The following is a 21413-nucleotide window of genomic DNA, read 5'->3' as shown; positions in this document are numbered from 1 at the left end:
GCCGGTGATTTTAGTGCAAGAAAACTGAAATCCGTTTTTACCTCATTATTATCAGCATGTCACCTCTGCAACTAGAAGTATAGAAACTCTGGACCACCAAAACCAAAACTCCACAGACAGAGACGAGTACAAAGCTCTCCCTCGCCCTCCATTTGGCAAATCTGACCGTAACTCTATCCTCCTGATTCTTGCTTACAAGAAAACTCTCAAACAGGAAGTACCAGTGACGCGCTCAATACGGAAGTGGTCCGATGAAGCGGATGCTAAGCTACAGGGTTGTTTCGCTAGCACAGACTGGAATATGTTTCCGGGATTCATCCGATAACATTAAGAAGTTTATCACATCAGTCAGTGGCTTCATTAATAAGTGCATCGACAACGTCGTCCCCACAGTGACCGTGCGTACATATCCCAACAAGAAGCCATGGATTAAAGGCAACATCCACACTGAGCTAAAGGCTGCAACTCTTAAGGAGCGGAACACTGATCCACAAGCTAAATCCCGCTACGACCTCCGATGAGCCATCAAACAGGCAAATCATCAATACAGGACTAAGATCAAATTCTACTACGCCAGATTCTGACGCTCGTTGGATGTGTCAGGGCTTAAAAATATAATGTATTACAAAGGGAAACCCAGCTGTGGCCCAGTGACGTGAGCCAACCAGATGAGCTAAATTGCTTCTATACTCACTTCGAGGCAAGCAATACTGAACCATGCATATGAGAGCACCAGCTGTTCCGGACGACTGTGTGATCACGCTCTCAGTAGCCGATGTGAGTGTTACCTTTAAACAGATTAACATTCACAATGCTACGGGGCCAGACGGATTACCAGGACGTGTACTCAAGAGCACGCACTGACAAGCTGGCAAGTATCTTAACGGACATTTTCAAACTCTCCCTGACCCAGTCTGTAATACCTACATTCAAGCAGACCACCATAGTCCTTGTGCCCAAGAACGCCAAGGTAACCTGTCTAAAATGACTATCGCCCACTTGCACTCAATGTAGCCATGAAGTGCTTTAAAAGACTGGTCATTGCTCACATCAACACCATCATCCCAGATACCCTGGACCCACTCCAATTCGCATACCGCCCCAACAGAGCCACAGATTATGCAATCTCTATTGCACTCCACACTGCCCTCTACAACCTGGAAGAATACCTATGTGAGAATCTGTTCATTTACTACAGCTCAGCGTTCAACACCATAGTGCCCTCCAAACTCCAAACTAAGCTCAGGACCCTGGGACTGAACACCTCCCTCTGCAAGTGGATCCTGGACTTCCTGACCCCCAGGTGGTGAGGGTAGGCAACAACACATCCACCACGCGGACCCTCAACACGGGGACCCCTCAGTGCTTAGTCCCTTCCTGTACTCCCTGTTCACCCACGATTGCATGACTCCAGCACCATCATTAGGTTTACTGATGACTCAACGGTGGTTGGCCTGATCACCGACGACAATGAGACAGCCTATAAGGAAGAGGTCAGAGACCTGGCAGTGTGGTGCCAGGATAACAACCTCTCCCCCAACGTCAACAAGATAAAGGAGCTAATCGTGGACTACAGGAAACAGAGGGCCGAGCATGCCCCCATCCACATCGACGGGGCTGTAGTGGAGCGAGTCGAGTGTTTAAAGTTCCTCGGTGTCCACATCAATAAGGAATTATCACACACACCAACACAGTCGTGAAGAGAGCATGACAACGCCTCTCCCCTCAGGATGGAGATTCGGCATGGGTCCTCAGATCCTCAAAAAGTTCAACAGCTGGACCATTAAGAGAAAAGATTTGGCATGGGTCCTCAGATCCTCAAAAGGTTCTACAGCTGCACCATCGAGAGCATCCTAACTGGCTGCTTCACCGCTTGGTATGGCAACTGCTCGGCCTCTGACCGGAAGACGCTACAGAGGGCAGTGCGTACGGCCCAGTACATCCCTGGGGCTGAGCTCCCTGCTATCCAGGACCTCTATACCAGGCGGTGTCAGAGGAAGGCCCTAAAAATTGTCAAAGACTCCAGCCACCCCAGTCATAGACTGTTCTCTCTGCTACCACATGGCAAGCGGTACCGGAGCACCAAGTCTGGAACCAAGAGGACCCTGAACAGCTTCTATCCCCAAGGCATAAGACTGTTAAATAGTTAGTTAAATAGCTACCCGGATTGATCTGCATTGATCCTTATTGCACTAACTTTTGTTGGACTCACTTACGCTACTGCTATGGTTTATTATCTATCCTGTTGCTTAGTCACTTCATCCCTACCTATATGTACATACCTAAATTACATTGTACCCCTGCACATCGACTCGGTACTGGCAGTGGTGGAAAAAATACCCAATTGTTATACTTGAGTAAAAGTAATCATACATTAATAGAAAATGAATCAAGTAAAAGTAAAGGTCACCTAGTAAAATACTACTTGAGTAAAAGTCTTAAAGTATTTGGTTTTAAATATACGTAATTATCAAAAATAAATGTAATCGATAAAATATACTTAAGTATCAAAAGTAAAAGTAAAAGTATAAATATTTTCAATTTCCTTATATTAAGCAAATCAGACGGCAGGGTTTTCTTGTTTTAAATATGTACTGAGGCGCATTCCAACACTCTGACATAATAAACAAACGAAGCATTTGTGTTTAGTGAGTCTGCCAGATCAGAGGCAGTAGAGATGACCAGGGATTTTCTCTTTAAACGTGTGAATTAGACCATTTTCCCGTGCTGCTAGCCATTCAAAATGTAACGAGTACTTTTGGGTGTCAGGGAAAATGTATGGAGTAAAAAGTACATTATTTTCTTTAGGAATGTAGTGAAGTAAAAGTAAAAGTTGTCAAAAATATAAATAGTAAAGTAAAGCACAGATAACCAAAAAAACTACTTATGTAGTACTTTAAAGTATTTTTTACTTAAGTACTTTATACCACAGGGTACTGGTACCCCGTGTATATTGCCAAGTTATCGTTACTCATTGTGTATTTATTCCTCCTGTTATTATTTTTCTATTGTTTCAAAATATTTCTCTCTGCGTTGCTGGGAACGGCCCATAAGTAAGCATTTCACTGTTAGTCTACAGCGGTTGTTTACAAAGCATGTGACAAATAAAGTTTTATTGGATTTGAACCTACAAAACTGACCCAAGATCAGCCTATAGGGGGAAACTTCACCCTCCAACCAACCACCGCAGGCCAGGTAGGCATCGCTTCTCCCTTCTGAACCATTCTATTGGCCATCAGGTATAAGGTCCGCCTACCTGGCACTTTTTTTTGTTTGTTGCCACAATCTATCAGTTGTTCAATGGTTGATATGAAGAAGAGGGGAATGAAACCAACGTGATTGGAGGATGAAGAGGAGGAGGTGTGGTGATCAACCCAATCAGAAGACAAGATGACCCATAGAAAACAAAACAATCAATAAAAACAACAGTCACAATGAGATTAAAACAACACTGAGAATACGGCTTGGTCCTGAAATACAGACAACCTTTAATACAGACGAGCTGATGCTTTAGAAACCCTGTTTATATTATAATACATCTCAACACTCACAGCTGGGCCTTATTGCCCCCATACACTATATATAGTGGATATGTACACTAGGACTGACTGTCTGTCTTAATAGCAGACTGTACCAATCTGGGGAGGGCGGGACCAGGGGGGGCAGAGAAGCCCTGTTGACAGAGAGAGAGAGGAAGAGGAGGAAGAACAGGAGCGTTGAATCCGTTGGTGTCTGTCAGGTTTACAGTTCTGATCTGAGAGAGAGAGAGAGAGAGAGAGAGAGAGAGAGAGAGAGAGAGAGAGAGAGAGAGAGAGAGAGAGAGAGAGAGAGAGAGTTGTATAAATAATGATAATCAATTAACAGGTATATTCTATATAACAGGTATATTCTATTCTAACAGGTATATTCTATACTAACAGGTATATTCTGTACTAACAGGTATATTCTATTCAACAGGTATATTCTGTACTAACAGGTATATTCTATTCAACAGGTATATTCTATACTAACATATATATTCTATGTAACAGGTATCTTCTATACTAACATATATAATCTATATAACAGGTATATTCTATACAAACAGGTATATTCTATTCAACAGGTATATTCTATACTAACAGGTAAATTCTATACTAACAGGTATATTCTATACTAACAGATATATTCTATTCAACAGGTATATTCTATACTAACAGATATATTCTATACAAACAGGTATATTCTATACTAACATATATATTCTATACTAACAGGTATATTCTATACTAACAGGTATATTCTATACTAACAGGTATATTCTATACTAACAGGTATATTCTATTCAACAGGTATATTCTATACTAACAGATATATTCTATTCTATATAACAGGTTCCACTATCATTCAGAAGAACAGTTATTTGATACTGTGTTGTTGGATACTGTGTTGTTGGGTACTGTGTTGTTGGGTACTGTGTTGTTGGGTACTGTGTTGTTGGATACTGTGTTGTTGGGTACTGTGTTGTTGGGTACTGTGTTGTTTGATACTGTGTTGTTGGGTACTGTGTTGTTGGATACCGTGTTGTTTGATACTGTGTTGTTGGATACTGTGTTGTTTGATACTGTGTTGTTGGATACTGTGTTTGATACTGTGTTGTTGGATACTGTGTTGTTGGATACTGTGTTGTTGGATACTGTGTTGTTTGATACTGTGTTGTTGGGAACTGTGTTGTTTGATACTGTGTTGTTGGATACTGTGTTGTTGGATACTGTGTTGTTGGATACTGTGTTGTTGGGTACCGTGTTGTTGGATACTGTGTTGTTGGGTACTGTGTTGTTGGATACTGTGTTGTTGGGTACTGTGTTGATGGGTACTGTGTTGTTGGGTACTGTGTTGTTGGGTACTGTGTTGTTGGATACTGTGTTGTTGGGTACTGTGTTGTTTGGTACTGTGTTGTTGGATACTGTGTTGTTGGATACTGTGTTGTTTGATACTGTGTTGTTGGATACTGTGTTGTTGGATACTGTGTTGTTGGGTACTGTGTTGTTGGGTACTGTGTTGTTGGGTACTGTGTTGTTGGATACTGTGTTGTTGGGTACTGTGTTGTTTGATACTGTGTTGTTTGATACTGTGTTATTGGGTACTGTGTTGTTGGATACTGTGTTGTTGGATACTGTGTTGTTGGATACTGTGTTGTTGGATACTGTGTTGTTGGATACTGTGTTGTTGGGTACTGTGTTGTTTGGTACTGTGTTGTTGGATACTGTGTTGTTTGATACTGTGTTGTTGGATACTGTGCTTGATACTGTGTTGTTTGATACTGTGTTGTTGGATACTGTGTTGTTTGATAATGTGTTGTTTGATACTGTGTTGTTGGGTACTGTGTTGTTTGATACTGTGTTGTTTGATACTGTGTTGTTGGATACTGTGCTGTTGGGTACTGTGTTGTTGGATACTGTGTTGTTTGGTACTGTGTTGTTGGGTACTGTGTTGTTGGATACTGTGTTGTTTGATACTGTGTTGTTTGATACTGTGTTGTTGGGTACTGTGTTGTTTGATACTGTGTTGTTGGATACTGTGTTGTTTGGTACTGTGTTGTTGGGTACTGTGTTGTTTGATACTGTGTTGTTGGGTACTGTGTTGTTGGGTACTGTGATGTTTGATACTGTGTTGTTGGATACTGTGTTGTTTGATACTGTGTTGTTGGATACTGTGTTGTTGGGTACTGTGTTGTTGGATACTGTGTTGTTGGGTACTGTGTTGTTTGGTACTGTGTTGTTGGATACTGTGTTGTTGGATACTGTGTTGTTGGATACTGTGTTGTTTGATACTGTGTTGTTGGATACTGTGTTGTTTGATACTGTGTTGTTTGATACTGTGTTGTTGGATACTGTGTTGTTGGATACTGTGTTGTTTGATACTGTGTTGTTGGGTACTGTGTTGTTGGGTACTGTGTTGTTTGATACTGTGTTGTTGGATACTGTGTTGTTTGGTACTGTGTTGTTGGGTACTGTGCTGTTTGATACTGTGTTGTTGGGAACTGTGTTGTTGGGTAATGTGTTGTTTGATACTGTGTTGTTGGATACTGTGTTGTTTGATACTGTGTTGTTGGATACTGTGTTGTTGGGTACTGTGTTGTTGGATACTGTGTTGTTGGGTCCTGTGTTGTTGGGTACTGTGTTGTTGGATACTGTATTGTTGGATACTGTGTTGTTGGGTACTGTGTTGTTGGGTACTGTGTTGTTTGATACTGTGTTGTTGGATACTGTGTTGTTTGATACTGTGTTGTTGGATACTGTGTGTTTTGATACTGTGTTGTTGGGTACTGTGTTGTTTGATACTGTGTTGTTGGATACTGTGTTGTTGGATACTGTGTTGTTTGATACTGTGTTGTTGGGTACTGTGTTGTTGGATACTGTGTTGTTTGATACTGTGTTGTTGGATACTGTGTTGTTTGATACTGTGTTGTTGGGTACTGTGTTGTTGGATACTGTGTTGTTGGATACTGTTGGGTACTGTGTTGTTGGGTACTGTGTTGTTTGATACTGTGTTGTTGGATACTGTGTTGTTTGATACTGTGTTGTTGGATACTGTGTTGTTTGATACTGTGTTGTTGGGTACTGTGTTGTTTGATACTGTGTTGTTGGATACTGTGTTGTTGGATACTGTGTTGTTTGATACTGTGTTGTTGGGTACTGTGTTGTTGGATACTGTGTTGTTTGATACTGTGTTGTTGGATACTGTGTTGTTTGATACTGTGTTGTTGGGTACTGTGTTGTTTGATACTGTGTTGTTGGATACTGTGTTGTTGGATACTGTGTTGTTGGATACTGTGTTGTTGGGTACTGTGTTGTTTGGTACTGTGCTGTTGGGTACTGTGTTGTTGGGTACTGTGTTGTTGGGTACTGTGTTGTTTGATACTGTGTTGTTGGGTACTGTGTTGTTGGGTACTGTGTTGTTGGATACTGTGTTGTTGGGTACTGTGTTGTTGGATACTGTGTTGTTGGGTACTGTGTTGTTTGATACTGTGTTGTTGGATACTGTGTTGTTGGGTACTGTGTTGTTTGATACTGTGTTGTTGGATACTGTGTTGTTGGATACTGTGTTGTTGGATACTAATGTTAGTGCAGATGCAAATGTCCTTGTGGATATTAGGGTTGGGTGATGTCAACCTTCTTTCTATCCTGATTATGTACCCATAAAACATCGCCCCCTATTGGCCAACCCCAAATAAACACTTTAAAAAGCTCAAATTACCGTTGGGCTACAGTATATAAGGCAAAATCTGACGGACCAGTGAGTGTCTGACGAGGAACAGGCTGTCTTACCGTAGTGAGTTACGTTATAGGACTACATCATGATAGATAGAAACAGTCTACAACTCCTCCCAACTGGAAAATAACCGAGAGCCACTGCGAACCCACATCCATACCCACAACATGTGGTCAGAGCCGGCCCTAGCCTTTTGGGGGCCCGAAGTGAAATTTGGCTGAGAGATTCCTTTTAGGGGGGAGTGGAGACTTGGCTAGTCACGTTAGCATCTTTTCTCATGCCTCTACCCACAGAACCTGATGGAGCATTGATGCAAGATATTTTAGTTCTGGGTTTCTGAGATGAGTTAGAATGTGTTTACCAGCAGCAGGGTCAGTCAGTCTGTTTGTCTGCCAGTCTGTCTGTCTGCCTCAAGCCTCATCAGTCCTCCAGTGCCACCATGCCTTTCACTGGGTCCTTCACCCTCATCTAGAGAGAGAGAGAGAGAGAGAGAGAGAGAGAGAGACAGAGAGAGAGACAGAGAGAGAGACAGAGAGAGAGACAGAGAGAGAGACAGAGAGAGAGACAGAGAGAGAGACGAGAGAGAGAGAGAGAGAGAGAGACAGAGAGAGAGAGAGAGACAGAGAGAGACAGAGAGAGAGACAGAGAGAGAGAGAGAGACAGAGAGAGAGACAGAGAGAGAGAGAGAGAGAGAGAGAGAGAGAGAGAGAGGGGGGGGGAGAGGGGGGAGAGACAGAGAGAGAGAGGAATGCATGAGGAGCGGTTACATCACTGACCTGTGAGTACTTAGTGGAGCATCAACACACACACACACACACACACACACACACACACACACACACACACACACACACACACACACACACACACACACACACACACACACACACACACACACACACACACACACACACACACACACACACACACACACACACACACGAAGACCTGAATGGCCCTGCTTGTGCTTTTCTGCATCTTTTGTGTCTCTCTCAGATGGCTGGTTACATATTTCAGTCTGTTACTCAGATGTGAGGCGATTAACCCTTCACTTACTGTAAGTACTGTTAACTTAATGTTAACTCAGTTTAATATTAACCCAGTTTAATGTTAACCCAGTTTAATATTAACCCAGTTTAATGTTAACCCAGTTTAATATTAACCCAGTTTAATGTTAACCCAGTTTAATATTAACCCAGTTTAATGTTAACCCAGTTTAATATTAACCCAGTTTAATATTAACCCAGTTTAATGTTAACCCAGTTTAATGTTAACTCAGTTTAATGTTAACCCAGTTTAATGTTAACCCAGTTTAATGTTAACTCAGTTTAATGTTAACCCAGTTTAATGTTAACCCAGTTTAATGTTAACCCAGTTTAATGTTAACCCAGTTTAATGTTAACTCAGTTTAATGTTAACCCAGTTTAATGTTAACCCAGTTTAATGTTAACCCAGTTTAATATTAACCCAGTTTAAAGTTAACCCAGTTTAATGTTAACCCAGTTGAATGTTATCCCAGTTTAATGTTAACCCAGTTTAATGTTAACTCAGTTTAATGTTAACCGACTTAAACCCTCATATTAGACACACTAGAAATTCACAACTGTATACAGATGCCATATCTTAATTTGAGACAGTTCGCTACAGCAGGAAAACAATCCTGCAGCATCAGGAAATGTGAACTGTTATGTGGATTATAATCGGTGGACAATGTTTTGTAGGGGATGATGACTTTTTCATTAGGGCAAATCAAGTCTGAAATGTTAAAGTTGAAATTACAAACTTTAGAAGCCTTTTATAAAACTTTGAATACACTAAGTGTGCCTTTCCTGCAGAAGTATTCCTGCAACAATAGGATGATCAAATTAAGATATGGCATCTGTAGATAAAACCTATATTTTCCAGTCCTCAGGTTTCACATAGAAACATCTACAAGGGTCTCCTCCCCCCTCTCGTCTCCTCTCCTCCCCCCTCTCTTCTGCTCTCCTTCCCCCTCTCTTCTCCTCTCCTTCCCCCTCTCGTCTCCTCTCCTCTCCCCTCTCTTCTCCTCTCCTTCCCCCTCTCGTCTCCTCTCCTCCCCCCTCTCTTCTCCTCTCCTCCCCCCTCTCGTCTCCTCTCCTCCCCCCTCTCTTCTCCTCTCCTCTCCCCTCTCTTCTCCTCTCCTCTCCCCTCTCTTCTCCTCTCCTTCCCCCTCTCGTCTCCTCTCCTCTCCCCTCTCTTCTCCTCTCCTCCCCCCTCTCTTCTCCTCTCCTTCCCCCTCTCGTCTCCTCTCCTCTCCCCTCTCTTCTGCTCTCCTTCCCCCTCTCGTCTCCTCTCCTCTCCCCTCTCTTCTCCTCTCCTTCCCCCTCTCGTCTCCTCTCCTCTCCCCTCTCTTCTCCTCTCCTCCCCCCTCTCGTCTCCTCTCCTCCCCCCTCTCTTCTGCTCTCCTTCCCCCTCTCGTCTCCTCTCCTCTCCCCTCTCTTCTCCTCTCCTCCCCCTCTCGTCTCCTCTCCTCTCCCCTCTCTTCTCCTCTCCTCCCCCCTCTCGTCTCCTCTCCTCTCCCCTCTCTTCTCCTCTCCTCCCCCCTCTCTTCTCCTCTCCTTCCCCCTCTCGTCTCCTCTCCTCTCCCCTCTCTTCTGCTCTCCTTCCCCCTCTCGTCTCCTCTCCTCTCCCCTCTCTTCTCCTCTCCTCCCCCCTCTCTTCTCCTCTCCTTCCCCCTCTCCTCTCCTCTCCCCTCTCTTCTCCTCTCCTTCCCCCTCTCGTCTCCTCTCCTCTCCCCTCTCGTCTCCTCTCCTCTCCCCTCTCGTCTCCTCTCCTCTCCCCTCTCTTCTCCTCTCCTCCCCCTCTCCTCTCCTCTCCCCTCTCTTCTCCTCTCCTTCCCCTCTCGTCTCCTCTCCTCCCCCTCTCTTCTCCTCTCCTTCCCCCTCTCGTCTCCTCTCCTCTCCCCTCTCGTCTCCTCTCCTCTCCCCTCTCTTCTCCTCTCCTTCCCCCTCTCCTCTCCCCTCTCTTCTCCTCTCCTTCCCCCTCTCGTCTCCTCTCCTTCCCCCTCTCGTCTCCTCTCCTCCCCCCTCTCTTCTCCTCTCCTCCCCCTCTCGTCTCCTCTCCTCTCCCCTCTCTTCTCCTCTCCTCCCCCTCTCGTCTCCTCTCCTCTCCCCTCTCTTCTCCTCTCCTCCCCCCTCTCGTCTCCTCTCCTCTCCCCTCTCTTCTCCTCTCCTCCCCCTCTCTTCTCCTCTCCTTCCCCTCTCCTCTCCTCTCCTCTCCCCTCTCTTCTCCTCTCCTCTCCCCTCTCTTCTCCTCTCCTTCCCCCTCTCGTCTCCTCTCCTTCCCCTCTCCTCCCCCTCTCTTCTCCTCTCCTCTCCCCTCTCTTCTCCTCTCCTTCCCCCTCTCGTCTCCTCTCCTCTCCCCTCTCTTCTCCTCTCCTCCCCCCTCTCGTCTCCTCTCCTCTCCCCTCTCTTCTCCTCTCCTCCCCCCTCTCTTCTCCTCTCCTTCCCCCTCTCCTCTCCTCTCCTCTCCCCTCTCGTCTCCTCTCCTCTCCCCTCTCTTCTCCTCTCCTTCCCCCTCTCTTCTCCTCTCCTTCCCCCTCTCGTCTCCTCTCCTCTCCCCTCTCTTCTCCTCTCCTTCCCCCTCTCCTCACCTCGTCCAGTTCTTTGCGTGTGTCGTCCTCCATGCGACGGATGTCCTCCATAGTGAGTTCGATCCACTTGTCGATCCAGCAGAACAGCTGACGGTGGAAGTTGGTAAACAGACGCTTCTCTTGCTGAGAGGGAAGGAGGAAAGGAGGAACGGAGAGAGAGATAAAGGAGACATCCTAGTTGTCTTTGTTACATGTCATATAATACCATAATACTATAACGTTAATTAAGACAGCCCCCCTCCCCCACACCTCTCTGATTCAGAGGGGTTGGGTTGAATGTGGAAGACACATTTCAGTTCAATGCATTCAGTTGAACAAATGACTAGGTATCCCCCTTTCCCTTTCCCTCCCCCTCCCCCTTTCCCTTTCCCTTTCCCATTCCCTCCCTCCCTCCACTCCCCATACCCTCCCTCCCTCCCTCGTATCCCCCTTTCCCTTTCCCAAATCTGGAAACCCCAGCAGGAAATGATTTAGCCCCCTGCAACTCCCAACCTGGCCACTAGAGGGCAGAGCAAACAACATGTACAGCACAGACATGGAGACTGGGGATGAATCAGTATAGACATGGAGACTGGGGCTGAATCATGGAGACTGGGGATGAATCATGGAGACTGGGGATGAATCAGTATAGACATGGAGACTGGGGTTGAATCAGTATAGACATGGAGACTGGGGCTGAATCAGTATAGACATGGAGACTGGGACTGAATCAGTATAGACATGGAGACTGGGGCTGAATCATGGAGACTGGGGCTGAATCAGTATAGACATGGAGACTGGGGATGAATCAGTATAGACATGGAGACTGGGGCTGAATCAGTATAGACATGGAGACTGGGGCTGAATCAGTATAGACATGGAGACTGGGGCTGAATCAGTATAGACATGGAGACTGGGGCTGAATCAGAATAGACATGGAGACTGGGGCTGAATCAGTATAGACATGGAGACTGGGGCTGAATCAGTATAGACATGGAGACTGGGGATGATTCAGTATAGACATGGAGACTGGGGCTGAATCAGTATAGACATGGAGACTGGGGCTGAATCAGTATAGACATGGAGACTGGGGCTGAATCAGTATAGACATGGAGACTGGGACTGAATCAGTATAGACATGGAGACTGGGGCTGAATCAGTATAGACATGGAGACTGGGGCTGAATCAGTATAGACATGGAGACTGGGGCTGAATCAGAATAGACATGGAGACTGGGACTGAATCAGTATAGACATGGAGACTGGAGCTGAATCATGGAGACTGGGGCTGAATCAGTATAGACATGGAGACTGGGGATGAATCAGTATAGACATGGAGACTGGGGCTGAATCAGTATAGACATGGAGACTGGGGCTGAATCAGTATAGACATGGAGACTGGGGATGAATCAGTATAGACATGGAGACTGGAGCTAAATCATGGAGACTGGGGCTGAATCAGTATAGACATGGAGACTGGGGCTGAATCAGTATAGACATGGAGACTGGGGCTGAATCAGTATAGACATGGAGACTGGGGCTGAATCAGTATAGACATGGAGACTGGGGCTGAATCAGTATAGACATGGAGACTGGGGCTGAATCAGTATAGACATGGAGACTGGGGCTGAATCAGTATAGACATGGAGACTGGGGCTGAATCAGTATAGACATGGAGACTGGGGCTGAATCAGTATAGACATGGAGACTGGAGCTGAATCAGTATAGACATGGAGACTGGAGCTGAATCAGTATATACATGGAGACTGGGGCTGAATCAGAATAGACATGGAGACTGGGGCTGAATCAGTATAGACATGGAGACTGGGGCTGAATCAGTATAGACATGGAGACTGGGGCTGAATCATGGAGACTGGAGCTGAATCAGAATAGACATGGAGACTGGGGCTGAATCATGGAGACTGGAGCTGAATCAGAATAGACATGGAGACTGGGACTGAATCAGTATAGACATGGAGACTGGGGCTGAATCATGGAGACTGGAGCTGAATCAGAATAGACATGGAGACTGGGACTGAATCAGTATAGACATGGAGACTGGGGCTGAATCATGGAGACTGGAGCTGAATCAGAATAGACATGGAGACTGGGACTGAATCAGTATAGACATGGAGACTGGAGCTGAATCAGTATAGACATGGAGACTGGGGCTGAATCAGAATAGACATGGAGACTGGGGCTGAATCAGTATAGACATGGAGACTGGGGCTGAATCAGTATAGACATGGAGACTGGGGCTGAATCAGTATAGACATGGAGACTGGGGCTGAATCAGTATAGACATGGAGACTGGGGCTGAATCATGGAGACTGGAGCTGAATCAGAATAGACATGGAGACTGGGACTGAATCAGTATAGACATGGAGACTGGGGCTGAATCAGTATAGACATGGAGACTGGGACTGAATCAGTATAGACATGGAGACTGGAGCTGAATCAGTATAGACATGGAGACTGGGGCTGAATCATGGAGACTGGAGCTGAATCAGTATAGACATGGAGACTGGGGCTGAATCAGTATAGACATGGAGACTGGGGCTGAATCAGTATAGACATGGAGACTGGGGCTGAATCAGTATAGACATGGAGACTGGGGCTGAATCAGTATAGACATGGAGACTGGGGCTGAATCAGTATAGACATGGAGACTGGGGCTGAATCAGTATAGACATGGAGACTGGGGCTGAATCAGTATAGACATGGAGACTGGGGCTGAATCAGTATAGACATGGAGACTGGGGCTGAATCAGTATAGACATGGAGACTGGGGCTGAATCAGTATAGACATGGAGACTGGGACTGAATCAGTATAGACATGGAGACTGGGGCTGAATCAGTATAGACATGGAGACTGGAGCTGAATCAGTATAGACATGGAGACTGGGGCTGAATCAGTATAGACATGGAGACTGGGGCTGAATCAGTATAGACATGGAGACTGGGGCTGAATCAGTATAGACATGGAGACTGGGGCTGAATCAGAATAGACATGGAGACTGGGGCTGAATCAGTATAGACATGGAGACTGGGGCTGAATCAGTATAGACATGGAGACTGGGGCTGAATCATGGAGACTGGGACTGAATCAGTATAGACATGGAGACTGGGGCTGAATCAGTATAGACATGGAGACTGGGGCTGAATCAGTATAGACATGGAGACTGGGGCTGAATCAGTATAGACATGGAGACTGGGACTGAATCAGTATAGACATGGAGACTGGGGCTGAATCAGTATAGACGTGGAGACTGGGACTGAATCAGTATAGACATGGAGACTGGGACTGAATCAGTATAGACATGGAGACGGGCTGAATCAGTATAGACATGGAGACTGGGGCTGAATCAGTATAGACATGGAGACTGGGGCTGAATCAGTATAGACATGGAGACTGGGGCTGAATCAGAATAGACATGGAGACTGGGGCTGAATCAGTATAGACATGGAGACTGGGGCTGAATCAGTATAGACATGGAGACTGGGACTGAATCAGTATAGACATGGAGACTGGGACTGAATCAGTATAGACATGGAGACTGGGACTGAATCAGTATAGACATGGAGACTGGGGCTGAGTTCTCATTCTCCGGGTGAACATGAGAAATCAACTTCACTCTTGAAATTCAACTCAGGGGAATCCCCAAAAAGCTTGGATGAGACAGCAACCCCATGTTACTATACCCTCCACCTTCGCTTTTAATCCCTGTAGACTCGTCAACTAAAATGACTCACAATCTACCACTTTACTTGAATGACGACCAATAGTCTGTAAATCAACTGAGCGAGTGCTCTCATTTGACCAATGAGAATACAGCCTGGTTCTCTGTGTCTCATGGCTTTTCTCCAGTCACCATCACAACCTTTATACTTCTCAACCTTCCTCATCCCTCCTCACCTCTCCACTCCTCCTCACCTCTCCTCACCCCTCCTCTCCTCACCTCACCTCTCCTCACCCCTTCATTCCTCCTCACCTCTCCTCACCCCTCCTCACCTCTCCTCACCGCTTCATTCCTCCTCACCTCTCCTCACCCCTCCTCACCTCTCCTCACCCCTCCACTCCTCCTCACCTCTCCTCACCTCTCCTCTCCGCACCCATCCTCTCCTCACCCCTCCGCACCTCTCCTCACCCCTCCTCTCCTCACCTCTCCTCACCCCTCCTCTCCTCACCCCTCCTCAACTCTCCACACCCCTACACTCCTCCTCACCCCTCCTCACCCCTCCTCACCCCTCCATCTCCCCTCTCCTCACCCCTCCTCACCTCTCCTTACCCCTGCACTCCTCCTCACCCCTCCTCAACCCTCCTCACCCCTCCATCTCACCCCTCCTCTCCCCTCCTCTCCTCTCATCTCCTCTCCTCCCCCTTCCTCACCCCTCCTCACCCCTCCACCTCACTCCTCCGCACCCCTCCTCTCCCCTCCTCACCACACCATCATCCTCTGTACCTTCTGGATGAAGTTCTCCACTTTGTTCTGCAGGCCCCACCACTTGAACTTGACTGTCACCAGTTTGTAGGCACACATGTGTGGGCAGTCTGTCTTCTTAGGGAGCTCTTTCTGCACACGCACGCACGCACGCACGCACGCACACACACACACACACACACACACACACACAGTCACAAACATCAAACATACACGTTTCATTGTACTGTAATGTTGAGGGAGTTAGTACACAAGCAGACCAATGCTGCAAACACAAAGACACTCTCTGCTGTACCTTCCAGTCTGGTCCAAGTGGGCCTCTTCCAGTCTTCACTGACTTAAACTTAGAGGGGTCCTCCTCCGGCTTGTAGTCCTGGAGAGAGGGATGGATAGAGAGAGAGAGAGAGAGAGAGGGATGGAGAGAGAGGGTTGGAGAGAGAGAGAGAGAGAGAGAGGGGGGGGGAGAGAGAGAGAGAGAGAGAGAGAGGGTTGGAGAGAGAGAGAGAGAGAGAGAGAGAGGTTGGAGAGAGAGAGAGAGAGGGATGGATGGAGAGAGAGAGAGGGTTGGAGAGAGAGAGAGAGAGAGAGAGAGGGTTGGAGAGAGAGAGAGAGAGAGGGTTGGAGAGAGAGAGAGAGAGAGAGAGAGAGAGAGAGAGAGAGAGAGAGAGAGAGAGAGAGAGGGGGGGGGTGGATGGAGAGAGAGAGAGGGTTGGAGAGAGAGAGAGAGAGAGAGAGAGAGAGAGGGTTGGAGAGAGAGAGAGAGAGAGGGATGGAGAGAGAGAGAGAGAGAGAGAGAGAGAGAGGGGGATGGATGGAGAGAAAAAGAGAGAGGGTTGGTGAGAGAGAGAGAGAGAGAGAGAGAGAGGGTTGGAGAGAGAGAGAGGGTTGGAGAGAGAGAGAGAGAGGGGGATGGAGAGAGAGAGAGAGAGAGGGATGGATGGATGGATGGAGAGAAAGAGAAAGAGGGTTGGAGAGAGAGAGAGACAGAGGGAGCAAATGTCAAATTGGCTTTCACCAAATTACCGTACGACAGACCACATATTCACCCTGCACACCCTAATTGACAAAGAAACAAACCAAAACAAAGGCAAAGTCTTTTCATGCTTTGTTGATATACAAAAAGCTTTGGACTCAATTTGGCACGAGGGTCTGCTATACAAATTGATGGAAAGTGGTGTTGGGGGAAAAACATACGACATTATAAAATCCATGTACACAAACAACAAGTGTGGGGTTAAAATTGGCAAAAAACTCATTTCTTTCCTCAGGGCCGTGGGGTGAGACAGGGATGCAGCTTGAGCACCACCCTCTTCAACATACAGTGGGGAGAACAAGTATTTGATACACTGCCGATTTTGCAGGTTTTCCTACTTACAAAGCATGTAGAGGTCTGTAATTTTTATCATAGGTAAACTTCAACTGTGAGAGACGGAATCTAAAACAAAAATCCAGAAAATCACATTGTATGATTTTTAAGTAATTAATTTGCATTTTATTGCATGACATAAGTATTTGATCACCTACCAACCAGTAAGAATTCCGGCTCTCACAGACCTGTTAGTTTTTCTTTAAGAAGTCCTCCTGTTCTCCACTCATTACCTGTATTAACTGCACCTGTTTGAACTCGTTACCTGTATAAAAGACACCTGTCCACACACTCAATCAAACAGACTCCAACCTCTCCACAATGGCCAAGACCAGAGAGCTGTGTAAGGACATCAGGGATAAATTGTAGACCTGTACAAGGCTGGGATGGGCTACAGGACAATAGGCAAGCAGCTTGGTGAGAAGGCAACAACTGTTGGCACAATTATTAGAAAATGGAAGAAGTTCAAGATGACGGTCAATCACCCTCGGTCTGGGGCTCCATGCAAGATCTCACCTCGTGGGGCATCAATGATCATGAGGAATGTGAGGGATCAGCCCAGAACTACACGGCAGGACCTGGTCAATGACCTGAAGAGAGCTGGGACCACAGTCTCAAAGAAAACCATTAGTAACACACTACGCCGTCATGAATTAAAATCCTGCAGCGCACGCAAGGTCCCCCTGCTCAAGCCAGCGCATGTCCAGGCCCGTCTGAAGTTTGCCAATGACCATCTGGATGATCCAGAGGAGGAATGGGAGAAGGTCATGTGGTCTGATGAGACAAAAATAGAGCTTTTTGCTCTAAACTCCACTCGCCGTGTTTGGAGGAATAGAAGGATGAGTACAACCCCAAGAACACCATCCCAACCGTGAAGCATGGAGGTGGAAACATCATTCTTTGGGGATGCTTTTCTCCAAAGGGGACAGGACGACTGCACCGTATTGAGGGGAGGATGGATGGGGCCATGTATCGCGAGATCTTGACCAACAACCTCCTTCCCTCAGTAAGAGCATTGAAGATGGGTCGTGGCTGGGTCTTCCAGCATGACAACGACCCGAAACACACAGCCAGGGCAACTAAGGAGTGGCTCCGTAAGAAGCATCTCAAGGTCCTGGAGTGGCCTAGCCAGTCTCCAGACCTGAACCCAATAGAAAATCTTTGGAGGGAGCCGAAAGTCCGTATTGCCCAGCGACAGCCCCGAAACCTGAAGGATCTGGAGAAGGTCTGTATGGAGGAGTGGGCCAAAATCCCTGCTGCAGTGTGTGCAAACCTGGTCAAGAACTACAGGAAACGTATGATCTCTGTAATTGCAAACTAAGGTTTCTGTACCAAATATTAAGTTCTGCTTTGCTGATGTATCAAATACTTATGTCATGCAATAAAATGCAAATTAATTACTTAAAAATCATACAATGTGATTTTCTGGATTTTTGTTTTAGATTCCTTCTCTCACAGTTGAAGTGTACCTATGATAAAAATTACAGACCTCTACATGCTTTGTAAGTAGGAAAACCTGCAAAATCGTCAGTGTATCAAATACTTGTTCTCCCCACTGTATATATATAGAGAGAGAGAGAGAGAGAGAGAGGGAGGATAAAGGGAATAGAGATGTACTGTATAGTGTTACAATTTCCACCCAGTGGGTTAACCGTACCGGTGCGAAGTGTATGGTGCCTTTCACGCCAGAGCTCAGTGTTCGCTTTCCTGCCCTGCTGTTTGCTACAACATTTTTGTCCATTCAGCATACAATCAATTATTTCAACTTCTGTGCTTATCATGTAGTGCAGCATTTCCCAAACTCGGTCCTGGGGCCCCCCCATGGCTGCATATTATGGTTTTTGCCCCCAGCACTACACAGCTGATTCAAGTAATCAACCCTTGATGAGTTTATTAGTGGAATCAGCTATGTAGCGCTAGGGCAAAAACCAAAACGTTCACCCTGGGGAGAAGGGCCCAGGACCCTGGGGAGGAGGGCCCAGGACCCTGGGGAAGAGGGCCCAGGACCCTGAGGGAGGAGGGCCCAGGACCCAGAGGAGAGGGGCCCAGGACCCTGAGGAGAAGGGCCCAGGACCCTGGGGAGAAGGGCCCAGGACCCTGGGGAGGAGGGCCCAGGACCCTGGGGAAGAGGGCCCAGGACCCTGGGGAAGAGGGCCCAGGACCCAGAGGAGAAGGGCCCAGGACCCTGGGGAGGAGGGCCCAGGACCCTGAGGAGAAGGGCCCAGGACCCTGAGGGAGGAGGGCCCAGGACCCTGAGGAGAAGGGCCCAGGACCCTGGGGAGAAGGGCCCAGGACCCTGAGGGAGGAGGGCCCAGGACCCAGAGGAGAAGGGCCCAGGACCCTGGGGAGGAGGGCCCAGGACCCTGAGGAGAAGGGCCCAGGACCCTGAGGGAGGAGGGCCCAGGACCCTGAGGAGAAGGGCCCAGGACCCTGAGGAGAAGGGCCCAGGACCCTGAGGAGAAGGGCCCAGGACCCTGGGGAGAAGGGCCCAGGACCCAGGGGAGAAGGGCCCAGGACCCAGGGGAGAAGGGCCCAGGACCCAGGGGAGAAGGGCCCAGGACCCTGAGGAGAAGGGCCCAGGACCCAGGGGAGAAAGGCCCAGGACCCAGGGGAGAAAGGCCCAGGACCCAGGGGAGAAGGGCCCAGGACCCTGAGGGAGGAGTGCCCAGGACCCTGAGGAGAAGGCCCCAGGACCCTGGGGAGGAGGGCCCAGGACCCTGAGGAGAAGGGCCCAGGACCCTGGGGAGAAGGGCCCAGGACCCTGGGGAGAAGGGCCCAGGACCCAGAGGAGAAGGGCCCAGGACCCTGAGGGAGGAGGGCCCAGGACCCTGAGGAGAAGGGCCCAGGACCCAGGGGAGAAGGGCCCAGGACCCTGGGGAGAAGGGCCCAGGACCCTGGGGAGAAGGGCCCAGGACCCAGAGGAGAAGGGCCCAGGACCCTGAGGGAGGAGGGCCCAGGACCCTGAGGAGAAGGGCCCAGGACCCAGGGGAGAAGGGCCCAGGACCCAGGGGGAGGAGGGCCCAGGACCCTGAGGAGAAGGGCCCAGGACCCTGAGGAGAAGGGCCCAGGACCCAGGGGAGAAGGGCCCAGGACCCTGAGGAGAAGGGCCCAGGACCCAGCGGAGAAGGGCCCAGGACCCAGGGGGAGGAGGGCCCAGGACCCTGGGGAGGAGGGCCCAGGACCCTGAGGAGAAGGGCCCAGGACCCAGGGGGAGGAGGGCCCAGGACCCTGGGGAGGAGGTATCCACCTGACTGTGGTGTGAGTGACTGTTTACCTTGGTATCCACCTGACTGTGGTGTGTGTGACTGTTTACCTTGGTATCCACCTGACTGTGGTGTGTGTGACTGTTTACCTTGGTATCCACCTGGCTGCAGTGTGTGTGTGTGTGACTGTTTACCTTCGTATCCACCTGGCTGCAGTGTGTGTGACTGTTTACCTTGGTATCCACCTGACTGTGGTGTGTGTGACTGTTTACCTTGGTATCCACCTGGCTGCAGTGTGTGTGTGTGTGTGTGACTGTTTACCTTGGTATCCACCTGGCTGCAGTGTGTGTGACTGTTTACCTTGGTTTCCACCTGGCTGCAGTGTGTGTGTGTGACTGTTTACCTTGGTATCCACCTGGCTGCAGTGTGTGTGACTGTTTACCTTGGTATCCACCTGGCTGCAGTGTGTGTGTGTGTGTGACTGTTTACCTTGGTACCCACCTGGCTGCAGTGTGTGTGACTGTTTACCTTGGTTTCCACCTGGCTGCAGTGTGTGTGTGTGACTGTTTACCTTGGTATCCACCTGGCTGCGGTGTGTGTGTGACTGTTTACCTTGGTATCCACCTGGCTGCAGTGTGTGTGTGACTGTTTACCTTGGTATCCACCTGACTGTGGTGTGTGTGACTGTTTACCTTGGTATCCACCTGGCTGCAGTGTGTGTGTGACTGTTTACCTTGGTATCCACCTGGCTGCAGTGTGTGTGACTGTTTACCTTGGTATCCACCTGGCTGCAGTGTGTGTGACTGTTTACCTTGGTATCCACCTGGCTGCAGTGTGTGTGACTGTTTACCTTGGTATCCACCTGGCTGCAGTGTGTGTGACTGTTTACCTTGGTATCCACCTGGCTGCGGTCTGCGATGTCGATGTGAACAACATCCACCTTCTTCCAGGTGTCTGCATCCAGACCATGGACCTGGACAGGTATCAACAGAGTACAGTTACACACACACGCACGCACGCACGCACGCACGCACGCACGCACGCACACACACACACACACACACACACACACACACACACACACACACACACACACACACACACACACACACACACACACACACACACACACACACACACACACACACACACACACACAGGTGGCATACATGTTTGTTATTAAGGCACATGAAAGTTCACATGTTCCAGAAGGAATGTCTGCCGAAAAAACATTTTGATTAAAAAAAAGTTTACATTCAAACGGCTCTCCTGTGAGGTAGTGACTCGCGACATACGCCCAGTTTCCTGAAACGGTTCACATATGGATCTAAAGACTTCTAAATATTATTGTAACTTCCTTAACCCAACACTGAGTGACCTTGTCAAGAGATACGAACCGCTTGGTGCAATGGTTAAAAACACTGTGTTGATTTAATACTCAAAAGTGTGGACCCGTATAGACACTGGCTCAGTACTAAATTTAACTGTGTCAGAGTTGATTTAACATGGGAGAATTTGCTGTGATACGGTACTTATTTTACAGTAGGTGTGAAATAT

At 47.9% G+C, this 21413-nt stretch overlaps 1 protein-coding gene across 1 annotated transcript in view; it reads right to left on the bottom strand.

Moving 5' to 3' along the window:
* Window positions 1-3458: 3458 nt before the first annotated feature.
* The window catches only part of LOC139551637 (phosphatidylinositol transfer protein alpha isoform-like), a 59498-nt gene continuing 41543 nt past the window's right edge, over window positions 3459-21413 (bottom strand). Inside the window, exons 7-12 of the mRNA XM_071362905.1 lie at window positions 20746-20829; window positions 15583-15660; window positions 15309-15419; window positions 10868-10990; window positions 7616-7722; window positions 3459-3754 (exon numbers count right to left, since the gene is read on the bottom strand). Of these exons, the coding sequence (XP_071219006.1) occupies window positions 7675-7722; window positions 10868-10990; window positions 15309-15419; window positions 15583-15660; window positions 20746-20829 (444 nt within the window). The 3' untranslated portion in view covers window positions 3459-3754; window positions 7616-7674. The remainder of the gene's footprint in view (window positions 3755-7615; window positions 7723-10867; window positions 10991-15308; window positions 15420-15582; window positions 15661-20745; window positions 20830-21413) is intronic.

This window comes from Salvelinus alpinus, chromosome 24 (genome assembly GCF_045679555.1).
Source record: "Salvelinus alpinus chromosome 24, SLU_Salpinus.1, whole genome shotgun sequence".
NCBI lineage: Eukaryota > Metazoa > Chordata > Actinopteri > Salmoniformes > Salmonidae > Salvelinus > Salvelinus alpinus.
The sequence above is the reverse complement of the archived record's forward strand: the minus strand, read 5'-3'. Positions and strand labels throughout refer to the sequence as shown.